General features: G+C 39.8%; 1 protein-coding gene across 4 annotated transcripts in view; it reads right to left on the bottom strand.

Moving 5' to 3' along the window:
- LRRC28 (leucine rich repeat containing 28) overlaps positions 1 to 24,453 on the bottom strand; it is a 51,730-nt gene extending 27,277 nt beyond the window's left edge. The window contains exons 1-6 of one of the 4 annotated variants that reach the window (XM_063169913.1): positions 24,406 to 24,453; positions 23,873 to 23,987; positions 21,927 to 22,144; positions 18,226 to 18,266; positions 15,615 to 15,652; positions 14,328 to 14,465 (exon numbers count right to left, since the gene is read on the bottom strand). In XM_063169913.1, coding sequence (XP_063025983.1) covers positions 14,328 to 14,465; positions 15,615 to 15,652; positions 18,226 to 18,266; positions 21,927 to 22,109 — 400 coding nt within the window. In that variant the 5' untranslated portion in view covers positions 22,110 to 22,144; positions 23,873 to 23,987; positions 24,406 to 24,453. Of the gene's footprint in view, positions 1 to 14,327; positions 14,466 to 15,614; positions 15,653 to 18,215; positions 18,267 to 21,926; positions 22,145 to 23,872; positions 23,988 to 24,405 lie in introns of those variants that run through there. The other 3 variants (XM_063169915.1, XM_063169916.1, XM_063169917.1) reach the window with 3 other exon arrangements.
- Between the last annotated feature and the right edge of the window lie 214 nt (positions 24,454 to 24,667).

Here is a 24,667-nt window from a genome sequence, read left to right as displayed (position 1 = left end):
CTGCTCTTATCTTTCTGTTGAGGAGCAGCTGTTTTCCTTTTTCTGGGTGGTAAGAACATAAACAAAAGTGACATGAATAAAGCATGAGACCTGTTATGTTTCTCTTGTTTTGTTTATGTCTGACTATCTTTACTGCTGCACATAGTCCACCATTCAATGTGCACTAATATCAATACATGGAAAGGGGGGGGAAAAAGCCTTCCAGAAAAATGTAGTGCATAAAATACAGAGCTGATGATTTGAACTCATGATGCCAGACAGCTGAAGATGGTTCCTTAAATACAACAAACCAGTACTGAAACCAAGGCAAACAAAAGGAGCATCCTAAGGAGAGATTAAGGACAGCTCAGGAAGCCAGAGAGACAAGGCTAGTCCTGGCTGTAAATTCTAGGACAGCTTTTTCCTTTCTTTGTCCAAGGAACAACTTGAGATCAACACAACAGAGTGGTCTCTCTGACAAACACAGATTAGTGGCTTCTAACTCACTACAGCACTGGTGTCTAAATAATCCACACAAAGACCAATCTGTTGTGACTGTTGCTATCAACTGTTTCCAGCCAACTCACAACAGACACATCTTTCTTCTTCTTGAGGTTAGTTAGGGTTTTTTCTCTTCCTCTCCACTAAATGCATAACAAAAGCAATAGTCCAGGTTCAATTTTCATCTTTCAGTGGAAAGTACTGTTGTAGCAGGACAATTTATGGCTCACTCATTGTACTACTGGGAGACACCACAGAACACCCTTCCCTGAGGGTCAAATTTGCCCTTCACAGCAAAAAGATGCAACTATAAATTTGTGTGGGATAAGGAAAAGAATCAAAGGGAGATCTTTAGCTTGGAGCCACGTTTACAGCAGTGGAGTCACTATATTTGTTTTTTTAAAGAATGCTACTGGATGGGACTGTCCAAAGTCCTAAGAAAAGAAGAGTTCTTCCAGGCCACTGGCAGTTACTACAAATTGCACCAGTAATTACTGGGGAGGGACTGGCTAAACCTTACAGGAAACATTCCCACTATAATAGCCATGAAAACTATAGATCCAGACATCCTTTTCTAGCAGCAGCACCAGGAGATTCTCTTGCTCCTCCTCCTCACTGTCCTAGCTGTCTCTGCTGAACTCAGCAGCCCAGAGAATTCACCAGCCCAGGAGGGGAGGCAGCAGCTGCTATAGTGACATGGTAACTACATTAAAAATGCCATGGACCAACTACTAACAGCTTTAAACTAAAATTATCAGTAAAAAAGAAGACATCTGACTTCAAGCAACACTAGCCTTGTCCTGATTTTATAAATGCTGAGAACAACTGCAAGTCTTGTCTTAATCAGTGAGTTTCTGCTGTTTAGTGTTTCAAATCAGCACAAAGCAGACAAGTAAGGCTTGCAATTACACTCCAAACCCCCCATTCAAGTAATTCTGAACTGCATTCCTTTACCTACACAAATAAATAGTCTTAGTTCATAAAGCTCTTAAAAGTTAAATAATTATCAACTAGAGTACACTTCCACTTGCTTGGCATCAAAGCTTTCCATCTAGAATGATAATTTAATGCAGATTTGGACAATGCTAAGGTAAACACAGGTCTTTATTTTAAATACCACTGCAATAAAATTAAGTTAACTGAAATACAGGTATCAAACTCTGTGTGTGTGACATGAACCACAGGAAGGTTAATCTCACATCATACCTCAAGTTCTACACATTCTCTTCACAGGCTTTTTCCATTTAGATTTAGTGTCAGTAAATGATGCATTTTATTTTGCCTCAATTCATTTAATAGAGCAGCTGAGTAAAAACAAGGATGTCAACAGCAAGCAGTAATTCAACTCTCTCACAGTGGTATGCAGAAAACTAAATTATACTTGGTCAATACGGTCAAAATGGAAATCAATATATTATAAAATTCTTCTATTGCACAGCATTAACAGTTAGTGTTTGTTCCCTTTCAAAGACTGAATGACTTTGTTCTCCAAGCTTCCCTGAGCACTCAATCCCTACTAGTAAATTGCATTTGCTTAATGCACAAGTAAAATCAACTACCTGTTAATACTGCTAATCACTGTACATACATTAGGGAGATATTAGGGAAAGAAAGCAAAAAAAAAAAAAAAAACCCAAGGAAACCAAAGAAACAAAAAACTACATTCATAGATAATTTTACAAATAAAGACTTTAGAGTTTAAGGGGGAAGCCAGTTAACTTTTAAAACCCAGCCCTAGAAACTATAAAAAATAAGCTTCAAGAGCTATTTTTTCCTGTCACAAATGTTAATTTAGTGCAACTAAAAAAAAAAAAAAAAAGAAATCTCACAAATTTCAAATTAGTAAGAGGTTTTACATGAAAAATTACTAGCAAATTAGTTTAATTAGAATTAACAGATAAATTTATTTTAAAACAATGTCAGTAAAGGCAGCAAGCATGGACACAATCCCCCTGAAAAGCAGGTTTTGCTTGGATGGAGTACCTGAACTTGTCTTAAGACCCTCCCAAAATAAGTCACTGCAGGAAAACAAAGTTACAGCTCCTTGGCAGTTCAGCGCACTGAAATCACTAAGGCCTTTCTGAGGTAAACCTGGAAACTGCAAAGCAGTTACCACCATTTTTTTTCACACATTTACAAACTGATGAAAAATTTCAGAGAAAAAACACCTGCAGTTTAGTATCTGTTCAAAGCTGAGGTTCTCTGAAAGCCTGACTAAACAGCACTGAACAGACTGTTGGTATTAAAGAAGTTCTCATACTACAGAAAGCTCAACACCATCTGTATGGGAAACATCTTTCTCAAAATACATCCCCACCTCGGAGGTTTGGTGTCAGCCTTATCAATACACATCTGTCTTCAGCCGTGTGAACAGCTATTGGCAAACATTGATGAGAGATGCCCTTCAAACTCCCTTGAAGTGCAGTTTTACTTTTGGGTAACAGCTCTAACCCAAAGACTTTTACAAGTATTTTAAAGAGCATCTGTTTTGAAGTTGCAGAAGCGAGAGGTTCATATATCTCACATGTGTTTGAGCCAGGCAATCAGTAAAGGCTTATCTTTACAATCAGATAATCAGCAGAAGAATTCAGTGATGACAGATGAGTAACAAACCAACTTTTTCTTCAATTCCTTTACTTAGGAAGCAGGTCTGAGATGAGGCACTGTACAATTACTTGAGCTGAGGTTAATGTCTCAGAGTGGTTTCAGACTGACTTACTCCAAGTGCCACCCTGCTGCTGCAGCATTGCCCAATGCAGACCCCGCCTCTGCCAGCCCCGGGCTGTGCTCAGAGCCTGAGTGCTGCCAGCCCCGGCACGGAAAAACCCTGCTATCAAATTCCAAAGTGGAGGCTTTGCTGTGCTCTCAGTAAAGCGTTCAGCATGTTGAGGGAAGAAGTTTCAAAAGCAGGGGAATGGCGCCTTAAAAGAAGCTGAAGTAACTTACATGTATTTTCTTTTGATGTAGATGTTTTTCTTATGTAAGAATAAAGGTAAAAGATCCTAAACATTCCTTTTTTTGTTAGATTGGGCTTTTCCTAAAGCACAAAAGCAAACTAAACCCCCCACAATATCTCTAACACACTTTATTATGATAAACACAACAGTGATTACAGTACTGATGACAGTTTCCTGCACAGCAAAGCAGCCAGACAAGCAACGAGCCATCACACTTTCTCATTTACCCATCACACTTTCTCATTTACCAAGATTATCAGAGGTGCCACCAAGAATTTTGAAGGTGGGAGGGGATTTGCCAGAGCTATGAACAGAGTAATGATCTATTTAGCTTTACAGTCTACTCTGATAATCCATAAAATTATGAAACAACTAGAAATGTTAGGTTTTATAGTCTTAATGGATTTCTAGATACATTTTTGTAACTAACACCTTCAAACACTCCAAGTAAGAATACACAGAATTACATCACTGCAAAATGAAATTTCTTGCAGTCTGTTTTTCTACCTCTTAGATTCAACTCCACAGGAATAAGACTGACCAAAAGCAACGAAAGACCCTCTACTTCTTTCTCTCATTTGCTGTGCAGACAATAAATTCACATAGAACAAACACCACAAATGGAGTAATGACTGAATTCAAACATAACTGTAGCCACTTCCAGACTGATTTTTTCCTGTGGTATGTAACAGTGTCACAACAAGTCCTCCCCATAAATTTCAAACCCAGGTTTTCAAACAATCAAAATGTAAAAAACAAATAATTCTATTTGACCTTCATTATTTAGGTCTGTGTGCCAGGTCTAATCACTTCTCATGAGCACATTCCACTTCTTAAAAACAGACTGTAGAAATACATATTTCAAACTAAAAGGAACACAACGCATTGTTTTGATGCTACAGCCTGAAGCCCTTTATCTGAGTTTTATCAAAGGATATTCTATCACTGATCAAAGCAGCAATGACAACTTAATGTTCTCTAAAGTTACATATTGCTGTATAAACTTCCCACTTTTGTCTCATGGCCCCTGGCTCTGCATGACATTGGGGGGACATTCAAAGGTCAGGAGATTTCCTCTCCAAACCCTCAGTTCCTAAGTGGCAGCTCTATCCACAGCAGGAGTGGGGAGAGGAATTTCATCAGGGCTCTGTTCCCATACACCCTAGAAATTTCAGGTTGTCATTTCTTCTGTCAGATGTTTCAATGACAGCTTGGTACATTACTGTATCAACTATCTGTCTGTGTGGCAGCATCTCCACATCACCCTATTACTCATTTTATTGTCATCTCAAGACCTCTTCTCACTCTAGTATTAAAATCAATATTTAATCTTAAATTCCTTTCAATTTATTGCTTTGCATACACCATGTAACTAGCTTTTAAAAGCAAAGTCTGGAAGTTACTTGGACATGAAAGTGTCTCCTTTTTTAAAAAAAAATCTGCATTTTAACAATTCACTGAGAAATCTCAAATTGAGTTTACTAGAAAATTGTTATGCAATTTTATGTTTAATGAACTGTGTTGAAATGAGTTGTACTTAAGACTCCTCATTTAATAAAATGGCATAAGAACATGCAACATAACTACCATGTTTCTACAGTCACGTTAAGACCTCCAACATCTTCACAGAGTTTTAAGCTTCAGATGAATGGTTGTCAGGATTACTTAAAGCACTCTCAACATCTTCAAAACTCCTGCCTACCCCCACAAACAAGAAGAAAAGCCCTGGAGAAACGAGGCTTACAGTCACTTGAGAAATCAAGGACTGCCGAGCAGAAGAGGGAGCCAGGATTTGAGAGGCAGCACCAAATCTCTGAACAATAGAGAATCCAGTTAAATCTGCTCCCATGCTCTCAGGAATGTGAGAATCATCCAAGTATCCCCATTAGAAGCAGCTCCAACTCCTTTATCTCCTATCAGAGAGCCCTGGAGGGGAACAGCTCTGGGGAAAGCCCATGGCCCAGAGCTCAGCACAGACGTGTCCCTGCAAGGATTCTGATTTTCAGGAGCTCTGCTAAGCCAGAAGCTCAACAGGCTTGGGAGCACCACGGGCAATAATTAGATTGGCTCTTCCTGCCCCATCCTGGTTTCACCTACACCTCATCAGGTTTCTTAGGAGCTCCTCTTCAAAGGAGGGAAGGAACGGGGAGGGGCAGGAGGGGGTAATTCTGTGAGTTTGATGCATGGAAAACTTTCACTAGGATCTCACATGGAACAGAAGGGAACAAATGGCAGCATTGGCCCATTCTCAGAATCCAGTTTCAAAATGAAAAACATGAGGATCTGGGATTTGGAATTGAGAACAAAATCAGAACTGAAAATAAAAAAATCGGGCAGCAGCAAGTCACAGGCAGCCTCACATGGATACAGTGTTACCCTCTACAATCAGGGTTGTTCAACAATCTATTAATGAAGTAATTAGTGATCAGAACTCAGGTGGAGGCGTTCTGAGATGTCTCTGTCCAGACAGGTGATGCCACCATAACTGTCACTACAGTCTGGCAGCCAGGAAGAATTGCCACATAAAAAGGGAACATTTTAGTAAGTCTCTGCCCAGATCATACAAAGGAATTCTAACAAAACAAGGATGTCTGAGACACTGATGTACAGCACCCAGCTCCCAGACATTCCTGGATCTATTAATGAACTCAGTAATTACATCAGCATACTGCTCATGCTTAAATACAGTCAAAACTCAATCAGGCACAGATTTTTTTCATGTTAAAGCATCACCAAAGCTAGAGGCAAAAAAAAAAGTGTGATTGAGCCAAATTCATTATAATCTTGCTAAAATGTGCAAGAAAGAAAAAAATCAAAATCAATAAAGTTATGTTACAATTTTGAGTGACCTTTAAATATGATAAAACTAATATCAGAAAACTGAAAACACTTGGTCGTTACCTTGTGCTACAATAGGATTTTAGGCTTCCAGTTATTGACGTGAAGCCTCCATGCCAGGCTTCAGTTTCAGTGTGTGCCTCATCTTTTTTTCTGATATGAAATGACCACAGAAGTTAAAATCTGTTTCATAAAATTGCAGGTACTTGAAAATATAATGCACTGAACCATATCACAATTTCTTTTTTTAACTAAGCCCATGCTCATTAAAGGAGCCTAATTTCTAAATACATTTTCCAGTGATTGCTCAAAATTAGAATAGCAAATTTTAAGATGGAATTTTCTAGTCCAATAAGCCTGGTACACAAAGCAATATTTGAATCTCTAATTTAAATGTTACAATGAGAGACACTGATGGCTTCCTCCAACTGGTTCCCATTAGTTTTCACATTACTGAATTACAACACATACATACTCAGCACATGCATTTCTGAGGACCTGCTGTGCACCACCAGAATGAGGAATACCAGGAATACCGCAGGCCATTGTTGAAGGAGATACTTTTGTTGGATTTTTTGTTTCTTAACGTCATTTCTGCTGCAGTTACGGGAAATATTTCAGTTCCAGTGCACCCAACAGAAGCCCATCTGGATGAAGTGCTGGAACAAAAGCCTACATTGGAACAACATTTTTAACCATAAAATATAGGTCTGGAATTTTTCTGGCTATGTTTATGCTATTTTTGTTACCAGCATCCATGACATTATGGACCTTCCGTGGTACACTGAAAAATGTTGTATGATAGTAACAAGGAGGCTTTTAAAAGCCCCTCACAGGGGGAAATGGAAAAGCAAATAACACTAAGAAGGGGCAAGCAGACAAAGAGAGAACAGTGAGCAGCTCTAAGCACAGATGACTCATTCTGACATTCTATACAGGTGAGGGTATACAGGAAAAACTTCAGTTAAGGAAAATTTCCAGGAATTTAATGGAATTCTTTTATTCTCTGTCTTCACTTCCCTCCCCATAAATTTCAAGCACTCAGAAGTACTAGTAGTCCTCCTGAGATTTTAACCCAAACCAAATGTTTGAGCAAGGCAGACTGTTATAAAATCTCAAGCAACCAACACTCTTGAATTAAATAGGTACCAGTGTGTTTGGACGTGCATGGAAGTTAATCCATAAGGAATACCAGCTGGACAATACACTGCCCTGTGCTTTGGTCACCTCTGGCAGCCTCAGAATCCAACCCCTATCATTTCCCATCCACATTGCCATTTTGTTCCTGACTCCTCCCTGCTGTAATTTTTTTTTCCCTTAAAAAAAATTTAGCCCTTAAAGGCTGCCTGGATAGAGCTGTATTGAGCTTATACAAAGCTAAAACATTTAAAAGCTTTTCCTCCTAGAAATCTAAGGAATGACTTAGAGATACTATCAGGTATTTTTATTGTGCTTCTGGATTAACACAGCATTATTACCAAAGCCTTACTAATCCTGATGTGAGAAACACAACACAGAAACAGGCAAGTGTGGGTAAGTTTTGCATTGATTTAGGAAAAAGTTATAATTAGTTGCTGTTGAACCTAAGAGGTAATGTAAAGCTCAGTATGCTGACCCTTGGTTTTCTACAGCAAACTGAAGGTAGAACTGAGTTATGAAACACAGCATATATTTTACAGAGCTGTGCAAAGAAAACCTTGTTTTTAATAATTAGGCATCAACTCCTTCACAGAAAACAACATATTATTATAATAATTAACATTTTTATTTAGGAGGCCATGCTCCTTTAAATAGTCACATACTTCCAGAGTGCAAGGCTCATGTAACCTAATCTGTGTTTTCCTCAAATCCCCACAAGTCCATTTACTTAAAAACACCACGCTCCTGGATGGGTGCCTGGCGTACCAAACCTGGCCCGTCGTGCATATTTTTATCCATGTTACTAAATTAGGAAAGCAGAGTGGACTAAGGTTATGCCAACTTGGAAAAAAGAACAGGGTCTGCATCAGTTTGTGCCTTTGCTTTTAAACTCAGAACCACTATAAAAAAAATTTAATTTTATTAAGTATCAAAGCAATCTGCCCTAAGCAGAGACAATAATAAAAGCAGAAGGGAAATCTGGGGAGAAAAGGTAAGAAGCCAAATTTATTCCCCTGATTTCGAAGCCTCTAAATCAAAATGTGGAGCACAAGTTCAAAAAAACAAGTTAGGACCACATATTTTCATGCCAGGGTCTAGAGTAAGAATTGAATTACTGGCATGCTGTACCCATCAGTGGAAATCTACTGTGAAAAGAAGGGAGGGAAGAAGTCGTGTTTATGTGCCTTTATTTGAGATTTACTGAAATCCCTTATATTGAGTTTTGTTCAGAATTCTAAGTTGGGTATTCAAGAAGTCTTTACCAGTTAAATACTGGTATGAATAATACAGATATTGTACTTTACAGCAACATTAAAAAAGTGAGAGAAATGAATATGCAGTTTTCATATCTGGAAGTTTCTCCTGCCCCCAATTAGTGAAGCAAATTCCAAAGCAAAGCAGACTTTGCAATAATCACTCAACATTCCAAGGGTTACTGTATAAACAGACAAAGCAGCAATCAACAATTATCGTTTGATTTATAATTTTAGTAACGACTGAACCCTCCTTGTCATTACACAGAAATTACCTATGCAAGAGAAAATGATGTAGGATTTATCTATAAAAGTTATGTATTTCAAAATTCATCTTCCTGAACTTTTCCAGCCTTCTGGAAGCACAAGCTGGTTCAGTTACAAAACTCACTGATCTTACCGCTATTAATTTCCTATTAACTTCGAGGGTTATTCATTATGGAGAGATAATTATTAATTTCCTAATAATGGGTGGGAAGACTCAATCCTCCCTAACATTAAATATGATCAGCCTCAAAAAGGTGTGGTCTTTAACAAATGGAATGGGAACACCCAAGTTCTATTCCTGGCTAACACTGACTCCTGCTGTGCCCTGGAGCAAATAGCTTCTGTTAAAAACACTTTTTTTCCACTCTGTAAAATGAGGATAACACTCCCTTATCAGCTTCACAGGATCTTTCTCAAATGCTTTGAAGATAAAGTTTTATAAGCCTACAAATGTATTTTAATGAGTCTTAAACTGATTATATTTCTAAAACAATTTGCCTTTAAAAGGAAAAGGATTTGAAGAGAACTGAAAGGAAGGGTCTCTGAGCTGTTAACCTCCCCTAACATTGCTGCAGTTTGCACTTTAAATACACCAAAGGCACACAAATTCATTTTCCTTCAGTCTGCCTAAAAGAAGCAAAATGGCAACAAGTGGATGCAAGCTGCAGAGCCACCCCAGAGGTGAGGATGTGCAGTGGAGCCACCCCATCCTTGTGCTGGGAGGAACCTGCCCTGGACCTGGCACAGACCTGCACCCCTCCAGCTGCTCCCTCACCTGCACTTCCTCTGACACTCCAACAAACAATCCCACTGCTGACTTTTGCTATTAGTTGGTCACTTTTCTTTTTCTTGGTCAATGCACTCAGCTCTTGGTTTTTAAAGTTCCTGAACAACAAACACAAAGGGAACCATGGTCTAGCCCATGTAAAGACAACTGCTGATTTTTTTTCTCCCTCTTCTTAAAGGGAATTTTGCCAAAAGATGGGCTGGGATCATAAACCATACCCTCTTCTTTAATTACTTAGCTTTTGCTCTTGACTTGGCAAAACATTAAGCTTTTCATTTCAGTAAATCTATAATTAACTCCAGCATGTGCTGAGTAAACATAACCTCACTTTTAATTAAATCTTAGAACAAGATGGTACAAAACTCGCTGTTTCTAAAGAGAAGTACCTTTCAAATAATGGGGAAAAAAACCCTAATCCTTGTCAAATAAGAAACTTGAATCCAAATTTGAGTATAATCCACCCTCTTTTAAGTCATCTGTTCCCCAAACATGCATTCCAGCTACAAGACCAAAATGTAAACCTGAAGAGCCACCACTACACATTAAAGGAGTCCAAAGCTAAAATCAAACCAAATCTAAATGGTAACAGCAAAACAGAGAACCTTGGTTTTGGGACTCTTCAAGAATAATTTTTATAATGTATATCACTGGATTTTTTTTCCAAATGACACAATAACTATTACACAAAGAGAAATATTATTTCTTAAGAATGAAAGGAGCTGAAGTATCATATGCATTATAACCATCAGAAACAAAGGGGACCCTTCTAGTTAGTAATTTGTGAGTGAGAGAATTCAGCAATATTCAGAAAATGTCCTTCTGACAGCACATGCATATAGAACTAACTCTATGATTCTAAATTAAAATGAAATATCAGTTCACTGAACAAAAGGAGAAATCTCTGAAAAAATAAAGTTCAGCTACTGTGAAAACACAGTGTCATATCTAAGTCAAGCTCTTACATGAACTAATGTAATAAAATAAAATAACCATCTTTCGTTTGTGCTGACTTCTTCCAGTAACATCTTTGGTGTCACACATTTCCAAATGGCCCTCAAGAATTTAGATTATTTAAGTGCTACATTTAAATAGTAGAAAACTTGACAAAACTTACTTCATGTTCAAGAACTACATTTTCCAGAGCCAAATAAATGAACTAAGAAACTGTTACAGACAGCAGCTACAAGATTTACAATTTGCAGAACAAAAAAATGTTGTGCATTTAAATGAAAACAAGTCCTCAAGAGAACTTTAGAACATTAAATCTCTTTTTACTTATCTGCAACTCTTTAATCAGCTCGTCTCTGGAAGGCAGAACCTCTCAGGGATTCTGATTACCCCAGAATGTAGATACTGAAGACTCTGCATTTGGCAGAAGCTGGTCCCCTTATTAATCTTATCTAAAGTATATCCAAAATATGACATTAAGAGAATTCCACAAAGCATTTTCTTCCAGCCATTTGCTATTATATTTCAGCCTGAACACACTTATTCTGGACAAATTTTATCCTTTCTTTCTCATCAAGTTCAGCTGAGTCCCCCTGAGCAGCTCTCGCAGCTGCAGGAGGCTGAAGGAAGCCCCTCAGCAGTGGCAAATCACACACAGAGCCTTGAGGCCAGAGCTCAGATCTGACCCGAGGGTGGCAGCGCTTTGGGAGCGTTTGCTGAGCACAAAGGAAGAACTCTCTCACACTACCAGAGTGCCCCTCACAGAAGGTGCTTCCCATCTCCAAGGGACACCATTTCCATGCTTCACCCCATGCCCATTTCCCATCATCAGTCCTCTATTGCCTGATCTCCTCAGGAAGCTAAAGCTGATGTCTCCACACTGGCTGCATGTATTTTTATCATTCTCCCTCATCTCCTGCCTTAAAATTATTTTTTTAAAACTCACTGAACAATCTTGACCATACCTGAGAAAAGCAGAGTGGGTGTCATTATTAAATTCTCCCATGTTTTATTAAAACAAGCACTTAAGAGATTAAAACCTTGCCCATCCCAGTGCAGATAAACCACAGCACAGACCCAACCTCTATCAGAGTCTGAAGATTCTCTGCAATCAGACCAGAGGCTTAAATCTAAATCTTGAATGCACACCACTTCAATTGGTCTAAAATTTGATTTCTACAAGACAAATCTTAAATACTAAAAATGAACAGTAAGAGCACAATTGTGGAACAAAGCCATTAAAAATGCATAATGAATCAACATATGCTATTAATTGCATTGTTTCTTCCAGCTCTTAATCACAATTAAACAAGACACAGCAAAGAATCATTCTTAAGAATTAAAATGCAATAGAACAGTGGGGTTGTTCAGACACATAATAGCAAACATTTACCATCCAACTGTTCTGCAGCTGCAAGAAGGATATTTTTTAGCAACTGATTTAGGATATTACTGAGAGTATCTTCCTAGATATCCATGGAATTTTGAAAAAACAGACAGTACTTTTAACACCAGACACGGGGAATGGAGACCCAAGAGGAATGCCAGTGCAACCACTCTGAAGTCATTTCCATAAATGACTGTCATCTAAACCCAAAAGCACTTTTTAAATGCAGATCTTTAAATTCTGCACAAGTAGAAGCTAAGTCATATCTTAAATGGCTCCTTATTATAAATTAAGAGCCATTTAGAGCTGTCTTTGCCAGCAGTGCAGTGTCTGCTGCACAGAAAGCAGTGAACACAGTAAAATGATGCACTGCAGTGGAATCACATCCCATCCTAGCTCAGCTGAACTTTGCCAGCTTTCCCAACAGAATGCTAGCTGACACTATAATGAAGATTCATGCTACCAGTATAATTAAGGATGAAACAATTCATCAAAATTTATTATTTTGCTCTCCTTTTTCAATTGTTGAACATAAGTGTTATTTTGAAACCCTTAAGATTTTTTTTTAATGAAGGCTTTGAAGTGCTCACAATTTTACAGAGAACATCTAAGAAAACATGCTTGGAAGCCCTCTTTGGGAATTCCTAAACTTCTGTTTAGCAAACAGTGCAATAGATGAACTCTCCAGTGGGCAAATGATGCAGTGTGAGTGAAAGGCTAATCCTGCCCGGGCTGTAACACTTGTGTGCCATCCAGTGCCACTGACAGGGACAGGATGAGTACCAGCAGTGGCACAAGGGACACCACCACAAACACAAAGACCACACTGCTGCAGGCCCCAGTGCACCAGCAGCAATGCCAGCAGTATTCCTAAGCATGCAGACTTGTCATGCACACAAGAAACACATTCAGGGACAATGCTCAGGACCAAATTCTCTATAAACTTCAGGAGAAATTTATTGCAGCAAGTCTCAGCTGATACCAGTTCCTAATCAAATGTGGTAGACTCCAAATCAACTCTTCAGTAATGTAAATTATCCTTTTGAAAGTCTTTTTTGGAACCTTTTTAAGTTAATGTGTGAAGTTTTGCAGAAAATGTGTCACTTTTTCTTTGAACAAGTCTTTCTTTCATGGTACAGCACCATAAGGTAAATTATCTTTGAGGAACATAAAGCACACTCAAGTCACTCCTTTCTTTTGAATGTAGGACATCTGAAAATTGATGGAAATTTTATTGGCCCTGGGTCATAATGTTTAACAGGTTTATCTAATTTCATTCCAGAGCATTTACATAGTCATATACATTTTTTTTCTTTCTAATCATAACCATCCTTTGACTTTTTTTAAGCAGTCTAGAAAAGTGCAAGGAAAGGACAGCAAGACTTCTGCACCCAAAACTTCAAGGAGCATTTGCAGAACATTTCTTGAGAATAAACAATGTGAACTTAAAACACATGAAGGTCACATTGAGAAATTAGTTAAAATAGAGCCAAGAGCTAATCCTGTTAGATTAAGTTAGACCAGTTTTTTGAAATCATAGCCTTAAATTTTTATCATCTCTGCAGATCAGAAAATGCAAATACACCAAATGAAAATTAAAAACCAAAATTAAAAAAGTATTTGAAAATCACCATCATCTTATCTGAACAGATATAAGGGTGATAGAAGAATAATAATGTTATATCTGCTTATCAAAGTATTTAGAAGACAAAAACCAATCATTCAAAATCTGCCTATGGCCAACTTTTTCTGACTTTGTGTCACATTTACTTTGAGTAAGTTTCGCTTTTTTATTATACACTAACAAGACAAACATTTGTTATCTACTGTCACAATGAGCTAGAACTGCCATAGGCAAAGCTACTGGACATGTGTCTTTTTAGAAAATATGAGATTGGGGCTGTTGGGCAAAAAAAAAAAAAAAGGAAGGAAAGACCAGAATCCTTTCTATTGTGGAAAATTGGAAGAAACATCATTTTATCATAATGACAGTTGTCATTGGCATTTTGTGTCTCCTCAAAGAAGTTCAATATTTTCTTGATACGATGGCAAAGGCTGTTAAATAAATCCGTTTTTCCCACTTCAGCAGCATTTCTTAGGACTCTACAAGCACACAGAGCAGCTCTTCCCTAACTAGTGCCCACTGGGAGCACTCCAAACTGCAATCCTGCAAGTGCAGGATGCAGCACTCAGAGCACCAAGGGCAGATCACCTGGCAAGTGAGGCTGCAGGGCTGTGTGAGGGCTGTGAGCCCCCAGACCCTCACTCACCTGCAGGTAAATATTTCAGCTGGTTGTTTGCCAGGCGCAGGTGCCGCAGGGAGCGCAGGCGGCCGATCTCCGGGCACACGATCTCCAGGGCATTGTCACTCAGGTCCAGAAACTGCAGCTTAACCAGGGAGCCAATGGCTTGTGAGAGAACAGATTAAAGCATCAATGTGACCCGGGAGGGACATTAAAACCTTCTCAGGACTGTGAGAGGAGGACAGGCCCCAGCAGCCAACAGCTGTGTGTGAGCACATCTCGAGGTGTTAAAGGGGTCTCACGGCTCAGTGCCATCAATTGTGGGAATGCTGCTCTAGCTCACAAACAGCTCTGCTGGCAGTGAGACAGGGGCAACAAACACACTGATGTACACAGTATTCCCATCTCCAAATGTAGCCATGGTATTTTCTGAAAAATCCTTTCCTTAGGATTTTTCCTCCTGAGAAGCTGGGAGGCCTCAGGAACAAAATGTAAACATTGATTATCTGCTGCTGTGGGATGCAACAGGTGAATCTGGGATTGGTCTCATGTGGTTGTTTGTAATTAATGGCCAATCACAGTCAGCTGTCCACACTATCTCAGTCAGTCACAAGCCTTTGTTATCATTCCTTTTCTAGTCTTAGCCAGCCTTCTGATGAAATCCTTTCTTCTATTCTTTTAGTATAGTTTTAATATAATATATCTCATAAAATAATAAATCAAGCCTTGTGAAACACGGAGTCAACATTCTCATCTCTTCCCTCATCCTAAGGACCCTGCCAACACTGTCCCATCCAGACCCTCCTCACACAATTCTGCTCTGAAACCACTTTCTCCATTCTCTTCCTCTGACTCTATCCAATTTCTATTCAGAAAGAGCATAAATTGAACACAAATTCCTCAAGTTGGGAGCATAACTGCAATTAAGACAAAGAAAAGAAACTAGTACAAGTTCTTGCTCCTTTGGGTTTCAAATCTGTCATGATCTAAACCAGCAGAGTATTCAGTGTGGTAACTGCCTGAAAGCAGCAGACACTCTGGATTTTTAGTTCCTGCAGATGAGTGCCATTTAGCCTTTTCCCTTTCTGCAATTAGAAATGGAGCAAACAGCATTTAGGTGCATTTGAGAATTCATTAAAAGAATTTAACATAGCATAAACAAGGACATTATCAACTAAAAGCTACACTGGTATATTTTGTATGAAAATCTTTAATGTTTTATGGGAAAATAAAGGAAAAGTAGGCCTCTTCAAAAGAAGAAAAATGAATATTTTATGATTCCTGCCACTTATTGTGAGCTGGTAGATTACTTACCTTCAGGTACAACAACTATGTTATTTGAATGAAGGTACCTGGGGGGAGGAGAAAAAGCAGAGGACACCACCTGTTACCCTCAAGGACTTCTGCTACATAATCAGTTTGCAAAATATCCAGTTTCAGACTGAAAGAGCACCCTCAAAGCCATTCCTCCCTATGACCACAAAAGCTGTGCAAACTGTATAAACTGGCAATGGACAGGTACTTAAGTTTCACTTGGATTATTAAATGATTACCATAAAAATAAAAGAAAATTACATACAATTATGTAAAACAAACCATTCACAGTTACAATAATAACAGGCTTTAATTTTGCAAGTCATATGGAAGAAAACAAAAAAGGAAAAGAATAAGCAGGGAGAATAACCAGAATAAATCATATTTGATCACCAAGTTATTTGACACTAAATGCTGGCCAAGGTAAGCAAAAAAGCCCACACCTACAGAAGTTCTGCAATTACAAACATTTTCCCCTACACATAAACTCTCACACCTTTGGTGAAGAAATAAGCACATGATCTATTCACTCAAAGTGGGTTTTTCAAGCTTAAAGTACATTTTTCAAAAGAAAAACCCAATCCTGCACATGGTTATTTATGCAGCTACAGAGGGTGGCCAGATCTCTCACTAAGAATATTCAGCACCCTCTGATGGAGCACTTCCAGTACTTCTGGTAACATAAACACTGATCTTAGATTTTACACATTTCAGATTTCAATCATCATTGCTGCAAAAGAACAATTGTATCTTGTAGAAAATAACAGTAACAAAATTTTCCAATACTGATATCCAACTGCAAAGGAATATTGAGTACTCAGTGTTCAATTGCTTAGGCACACATGGAATTATTTTCATGACATGTTTTTTCCTACTGTATTCCAAGAGCATTTCCTAAAGTAGGAATCTCTCTTTTCAGGGAGACAGAACAAGGGAAAAAATGTATAAATATTTCAACTGCATGGGGCACCTGAACCTCCTCTTTCTCATTAAACATTGTAGTTTGCTAAAAACTTAACAACAACAGTGTAAGAATAGCATACATGTTTGTAGAAATATAGAATGAGCATTCTCTTATCCATTTCAGCTGCAGCTCCTGAAAATATTTGTGAACTACCTCACTTAAGCTAAAAAACCCCTGTATTATGAGGGGCTCATAGCCCAGCATCAGGGGCATGATACACACAGAAAACCACACAAGTGAGATAACTAAGGATGTAACTTTTAGGAAAACAAAAATAATTGAAGTTTGTCTCTAAAATTTGAAAACTACTGTACCAAATTATTCTTTAAATAAATTCTTATTTTGTGGTCTCTTCCCCAACAACAAAACACCTTTTATTGTCTCATCAAAAACTGACTTGTCCTATTAGAGCTACACAAACCACAGGCTCATTGCAGCTCTCTCCAGACCACCCAAATGTGTGGGATAGTGGTGGGACAACTGAGCTTGCTGAACACCAAATAACTAGGCTTGACTCCTATAAATCAGTGCTTGTAAGAAATTACTTTAAGCTGTAATTTGAACAAGTTTTCCTAAAAGCAGTATCAAATAAGAGAGAGGTTTCCTGATGCCCAGTGGCAAATTATGATATCAGATATGAAAATATTAATTTTACTGCTCTCAAGACAGAGGCATGATCAGATAGGATTTGCTCTTGAGTGAGTCAGAGACTGCAGTGACCTCCAAACCAGTTCAGTCACACTGTGGACAAGGCACCAGCAAGGTGGGGTTAAAGGGCCACATGAGGATGCCAAGATCACCCACTGAGGGCATGGACTCCTCAGACAAACACCTCCTGTGGGGAGCTGGCCACTACATAAACAATCAATGCCCTACCAGGTACTCATGTCAAACTGAGACCAAGGGCTTGAAAGGGGGGAAAAGGATATTCCTTTTAACCCCCCACTGCCAATCCTACCACAGAAGGGAATCACAACTTTATAAGGAAAGGGGAAGGAAGAAAACATTGTCTCAGGGGCTTAATTAAATTAATTGTCAAAATAATCCAGTTCATGGGACATCCATTTTTTGGACAAGACTGGATAAACTGCTCTGCCTACAGCAATCATCATTCCACAGTTACTGTCCCTACGTGCTCATCCCTGCTCCCATTTGACAATCTGGACTTGGTTCCAAAAACTGATTACTGCAATCAGCACGACTGAAATCATGAAAGCCCTGGGAGCTGGGCTGGGAAGGAGCAGCAAGGGATGGGCTGGAGGCTGTAACCTGCTCCTCTGGCTCTGTCACAACCTCTGACCACTGCACTGGGAGGTTCCAGGGCTTTATCAGTGTGACAAGTCTGCACGGAATTTATGGGTAAGGTTTTTTTCTCTTAGCAGTACAGACAGTGGTATAAAGTTCTTCTCATACAATAAACAAGAAATGTAAAAAAAATTAAAATTGGACTTAATACACCTCTGTCAGAAAACTCAACAACAAACAAATTAAGAAAACACAACAATAAAAAAATTACCCTTTCTTGCCCTCCAAGAAAACCCTCCACACTTAAGAGAGAAATTATATGCAAGTAATAGATTCTAGATTATTTTAAGATGAGACAGATAAGCATAATAAAAATATATTAGAACTCCTACATAAACTCACAGTTCCACGAGGTTTGGAAGCTTCTGTGCAAGGTTTTCTGGCTGAAAGAGAGTTAGAGATTTTTTAGGTTTCTAAACAAAAACCAGACACGCAAACATTGTGTACCCAAGTCATTTTAATCACCATACTACAAGATGTCAGCAGGAAAAATGGCAACAAGGAATGTCTGTCTATACAATACCCTGGTTCCATACTCCAAGTGTCCATCAGGGCAATCTCAGATGTATCCTGGGTGAGCAATTCACTACTGAACAAAACTACAGCCTAGAAGTGACATTATCATGTCCTCAGCAAAATGGGAGTCAGATTTCTGACTGAAAAAATGGATTACCTCATCTCCTTTTGAAAATATATTCAAGTAAATGAGTTAGTTGAAGGGAAGAGATTGCTAAGAAGTTGCAGCCTTTACAGACTTCAAGCAGAACAAGAACTACACAAGATGTCTAACCAGAATGTATTTTATAATGCTGCTAAACTGGGAAATGACCTACAATCTTTGTGTAGCTTGATCAATTACCAAGCCAGAACTGCTGAATCCATCAAACTAGATTTTCATATTTACATATTAATATGCATATCATTTCTTAACTGCCAACTGATCCCTAGCTGTAATTCTCTTCCTTGGTGGCATTTATAACCATGAGCACATATCACAAAATTGGCTTCACAAGCTTCAGATGTCGTGTTGGAAACTATACTCAAAATTATTCAAAGTTAAGACAGTTTTATTACTTAAGAAACCTGCTTTAACATAGATTTGTTTTACTGAAAAAAAAAGGGTTACAATACTGATATATGCAGAAATGCCTGCATTTCAAAAGCAGCTTGATCACATAATTAAATTCCTGTTAAAACTAGAAATATTCATGTGAATAAACATGATGTATGACACCTTCAATAGCTATATTCTCTAAAATAGCTAACGCTGTGTTGATAACTCGATGATGTAGCAGCAGGTAACATTCTCAGGCAGCGAGCACGCCCGGTGTTGGTCCCCGGGCCAAGGCCGGAGCAGCGACCGAGGCTCGGCCGGGGAGGGGCAGCCCCGCTCGGTGACGTCACGGCCGCGGCGCTGTCCCCGAGCCGGCGCTGCCCCCTGGCGGCAGCTCCGCCACAGAGCGGGACCGCCGGGCCGGGCCGGGAAACGGGGCCGGGCACAGAAACGTCCCAGCCTTAATGACAAAGCGTGGGGAAAGCCATTTCACTGCCACCCTGCTGCCTTCAGTACGATTTGCATGTTAACCTGAACCACAAACTACTGCCACCATTCCACCTGCTGCTCTGTCAGAGCAGGACAGCATCACATATTCTGAGGCAGGAAATTAAAATCAATCACTCTTGATCTTGCTTGCCACAGCACTAACAAGGCAAACACCTATTTCCTTTTAATTGATGGGGAAATTGGGTACTGGAAGGTTCATGTGATCAAAGATGAACTGGGAAGAAGGAAGATTTGGGGCTGGGATACAGGTGTGCTGTGTGGCTCTTTGATCCATTCATTATGTCACAGCACTCCATCACTTCCATCTTGCCAATGGAGACAAAAATGAAATTATTCTTAGCCAAGGTAAATTCTGTCAGAGTAACTATCCCAGACATTTCATAAGAGTCATCTGTCAAGGACAAGAGTCATTTGAGAAGAGTAAAGAACAAAAGCTGATTTAGTCATTTATTTTCAGAATTCTGAAGGAATGAACCAGTGGGAACAAAAGTACCACCTAATTATAAAGAAATATGGTTCAGGTTCTGTTTTGGTGGTTTTCAATAATGCTCATGCAATTTGAAGTGTTTATTGATGAGCTATTGCATTAGAGAAGTATAAGGAAGACACATCTTCCTTCAATAATTTGTTTTGAAGTATTCTCAGCTGAGATTTCCACTCCCCCTACTGCCCCAGTGTACCTGACTTACTACGACTTTACTACAATTGAGAGCACTACTTGTCCTACCAGTAGTGGACATCAAAAACCTCATTATGAAATTCTGCTCTGTAAAATTATCTGTGATTTCTGCTTCCCCTGTCCTCCTGTTTTTTCCTCTCCACCACCTTTAACCTTTTCTCTCAGGACATGCTCTCCACAGGTCCCTCGCTGCTGCTCTCCAGGTTCTCTCCAGTTCACCCAGGCTGTTCATGGCTATCAAACCCTCTGCTCCAGCTTGTGCTCTAACAGCATCAATAATTACTTCCTTCTGCTTTTAATGGAGATTGTGAAACTTTCCACGTTCCAAAAAGACATCTGCCTTTTTTTGTAACATGCTGCTGACTTGATCTATTTTGGTCCACTACAACTTCCAACATCTCTTCTGTGGAACAGATGCTCAGTGAATGACACCCAAATTTGTTTGCCTTGTTCCAACAATAGTGCTGAGCACTTGAATGAGAGCCCAACAAGGCACATTATGAGCAAGTTATCCTGATTGCTGTGAATCTAATCAAGCTCTGCTTCAGGCTGTTTGAAAGCAATTTTGCCTAAGTATGACCTACATTTTAACTTTTGTTTCAGTTTCTTTATCTAGGTCTTAACACTTACATACAAAACCCTCCTTATTGTTTCATCTTTTGAGCAGCGCAAAGTTTGTGAACTTACTGCACTAAATCATCACTGAATTTCACAAAGTGTCAAGGCAGAGCTGTTTACAGCCTTTGGCTAATTTTACAGCAGTTTTGATTTGTAACTATGAATCTTATCCTCCTGTTAAATTATTGCACATTATTAAATTACTGCCCAAAACCAGAGTGCTAAAATAATTCTCTACAGTACATGTCAACTTAAGTGACTCATTCAAGATGAAGAAAAGGCATAAAATCTTCAGAATCCTTTCAGCTTTTGGCCCTTAAAGTGGAGTACTGGACTCCATCTAGGAAACCCTGAAAACTGTACAATTTTGGTGAATTTTAAGTAGTCATGCCCTACAGTTCCTCTACTGTTGCTATTATTTTACATCTCATACCCTGGAAGAGCCCACCAAAAAAAAAACAACCAACAAATCCAAGCCAATTAAGGAACCAAAAATGAAAACTTGGAGACTTGAGCTTATTGACAGTGGCAAGTTCTGACTCCATCCTACAGCTTTACCAGCTCAGAACATCTCACAGTTATCTAACTGCCCCACACTGAACTCTGAGCTCACAACGTTGACTCAGAGTGAGAATTTCTCCAGTTCAGGGAAGAACAGTTGAAAACAAGAAGAAATCCCAGAAGAAAATCCCACATTAATTGGGACATATAACTGTGTTCTCCTATCAACAGCAGCCATAGATACAAGTTTTACTGGCACCTTAACAGGTTTGGAATTTGACCCTGGGATTGCCTTGGAAATTAGGAACACACCAAGGAAGAAAGTCATTCAGCCTAATGAAGAAATGTAGAATAGACTGCACAGCATCATCTAACAGGAGAAACTGACCACTTATGTGAGTGAAATACATAGGTTTTAAAAAAACCCTACAGAACAACAAGCCTGACAAGAAAAGCTCCAGAAGGCCTTGAGAGCTTGAGAAGGGTAACCAATAAAATGTCATGAACATCCATTTATTATTCTCTACATGACCTATGCAAGTTCAAATACTCACATCTTACAGCTGATGGCATCTTTCAGGGTCAGATTATCTATAATATAATATCTTTTTTTTTCTGTTTCAAAACCCAGCATTGCTAAGCACACAGACAGCAAACATTGCAATAAAGAGACTGTCGTACCAATGTGGTCAGGGAATTTCTTTTCATGTAAAGTCTCTCCAGGTACTGCAGCCCCTCATCTTTCAGTAACTCCAGAGGGAAGTGATGGAGATTTCTGTAATTCAAGAACAAGTTCTTGTGCCTCTCCAGCTTTGCCTCAGAGATTGTTTTACACAGTTCTGATGCCATGACTAAGCACCACATCTACTGCATCGCCTCTTCACAGAGCAGAGCCATTTCTAGGAGACAAAAAGAGGGAAAAAGCCCAGTATTACCAAGGTGTGGCCATGCATTGTTTGGAAATTTGTCATCCTGACTATAGATTCTCTGATAATTTATCTAAACACACCTGTTCCAGGTCATACACAAAGTCCCCAGAACACCCACACCACAAGCTGTGTTAGAAGCAAGTCTTTGACTACTTTCTGGATTAAGCTTTAGTGCATTATAGACCTGAAATACCAAATCTTTATTATATTTATAAATGGTTTAGCTTCATCCATGTTCAATGGACCTTTGGGATTATTTTGTCAAAAGTGCCACTACAAGAAGAAAATAAAAGCAACTTCTTTTAACCATTACTGATGTCCCACATCCTGTCCCATGTGCTAAAAGAAGAACCCACAGATAAGAAAAACAGACAATATTTTAGTATTTTAGTCTCAAATTATTAAAAACCACGATTATCTTTTAAGGCAGTAAGACAAAAGGCAAGGAAAATTTGAAGTGCTAAAACTGGTGGAATAATTTACCAGTTGGAAGAGGTAATTGGGATAGATAGCCAGTAAAGCCATTTAAAAATAATACACTAAGATATGAGAAATCTGAAACTTGCAGTGAGAAAGTTTATAAAGGGTTTTATTTAACAGCAGATTTTCAGCTTGCTCTACTAAAAATAAAACCAGAAAGAACAAAGTGTCAAGTTCTAACTGACAATTTCAAAACCAGAAAACAAAAGCAGGAAGGCAAATTAAAAATTAACTTGTATCTGAAACCTGACTTGATTCAACTTGTTTTTCAGATATAACCAAAATTCAAGTCATTATTATGCTGTCTACTTTAGACAACAACAGCAATGCTGCATCTTTTCAACTATCTCATAAAAAACATAATAAACCCAGACTGTTCATTAATTTAAAGTTACCATTTTGCTACAGACTTCTATATATAAATTAATTCCCATTAATGAAAGGCAAGGACTCAGAACTGCTTCCCACCAATAACATTTTCTATTTTAGTTCAATCCTTCACTGAAGGAGAGGTTTCCTATCATAACAAATATTGGAAGTGAAGGCCCTGAATCAAAAATCCCATCTGGTTACAAGCATGGTACACAAAACTCCAGCTGAAGAGTGACAAACCCAACCATACATGTAAATCAAACTGCTTCATTAGTTTGAGGAGCTCCCTTGATTTGCAGATAACAGCTCTCAGCAGTGATCTGTGTCCTTCTGGAGCAGTACACATTTGTGAGGTTTTTAAGAGGTTTTTAACCATTGTCTCTTCATTAGCTGTTTTAGGGAACAGGGCACACACTCTGGCCCTTGGCACTCTCACATTAAAGTTCTCTTAGACCAGAAGAGCAAGGAAATGAAACCATTATAATTCCCAACTCTACTTCTGTGATCAGCATTAAAATAATTCCTGGAAAAGTGTTAAAATTTTTAATGGGCATAGTCTGAGTATTTATTATTAACCTCTACAATATAAGACAAGGTAAAGGAAAGCTCATCCTTCTCTGAGTTTTTTTAAATCAGAAGTCGAGAAATGACAAAACACACACGTAAATATCCAACAGCCTTCCAATTTGTGCAGAGATGGTTTTCAGGTGTCCTGCACTTGTGGGCTTCTCTTCACAGAGCTGTGGCTCCATAAAACACCTGCACATTTAGCCATGGCACACACGGACACACAGACACGCAACGCCACAGATGCAAAGTCCAGTCACAATCTACTTTGGCTCTTACTTCAAAGGAACCTCCTCCACTCCCTTCCACCACCAGCCAAACTTTTCCTCTCTCAATTATCTTTTTCCCAGGATGAGGTGCAGCCTTACCGAAGAGGAACAGCCACAACCATGCTCTTTAAGGAGAGTAAAAAACAAGGATGAGAGCTGACAGCACGCAGGGACCACGGCCCCGTGAGGGACCGGGACATTCAGGGAGGGCGAGGAGGAAGGGGACGGGGGAAAGGGGGTGAATGAGGGGAACAGAGATGGGAAAGGGGAAAAGAAGGGGCAGAGAGGGGCACCGGGCAAGGGGGACACGGAGAAGGGAAGGAGAAACGGGGAGACAAGGAGGGAACGGGACAGACAGGGGCGATGGGGCCCGGCCATAGCGCGCACCCCCTCACGGAGCGGTGCCGTGCCGTGCCGTGCCCGCGCGGTCCGGCGAGCAGACAGCAGGGGCAAAGCACCGGAGACAACCTCCCACCGCCAGGACCCGATCAGCTTGGCCCTGTCCCCGTCCCCCCTCGGCCCGGCCGGGTCTCCGCCACTCACCGGGGCCGCCGCAGCGGGAGCGGCGCCGCCGCCGGCCCAGGGACCCGGGGGCGGGACGGGCCGGGCCGGGCCGCGCGAGACCGCGGCTGCCGCGCGGCTCTCGCGAGACACCTCCCCGCCCCGCCGCGGGTGCGACCAATCACAAGGCTCCGTCTCTCCCGCTTCCCTCCGCCAGCCAATGGGAGCGCGCCCTCCCTCAGCGCCACGCCCGCCCCTCGCTGTGGGCTGAGGGGCCGCGGGCGGTCCCGGGATCCCGGTGGTC

Source organism: Melospiza melodia, chromosome 15 (genome assembly GCF_035770615.1).
Source record: "Melospiza melodia melodia isolate bMelMel2 chromosome 15, bMelMel2.pri, whole genome shotgun sequence".
In the NCBI taxonomy this organism is placed as follows: domain Eukaryota; kingdom Metazoa; phylum Chordata; class Aves; order Passeriformes; family Passerellidae; genus Melospiza; species Melospiza melodia.
This window is presented reverse-complemented; position numbering and strand designations above follow the sequence as displayed.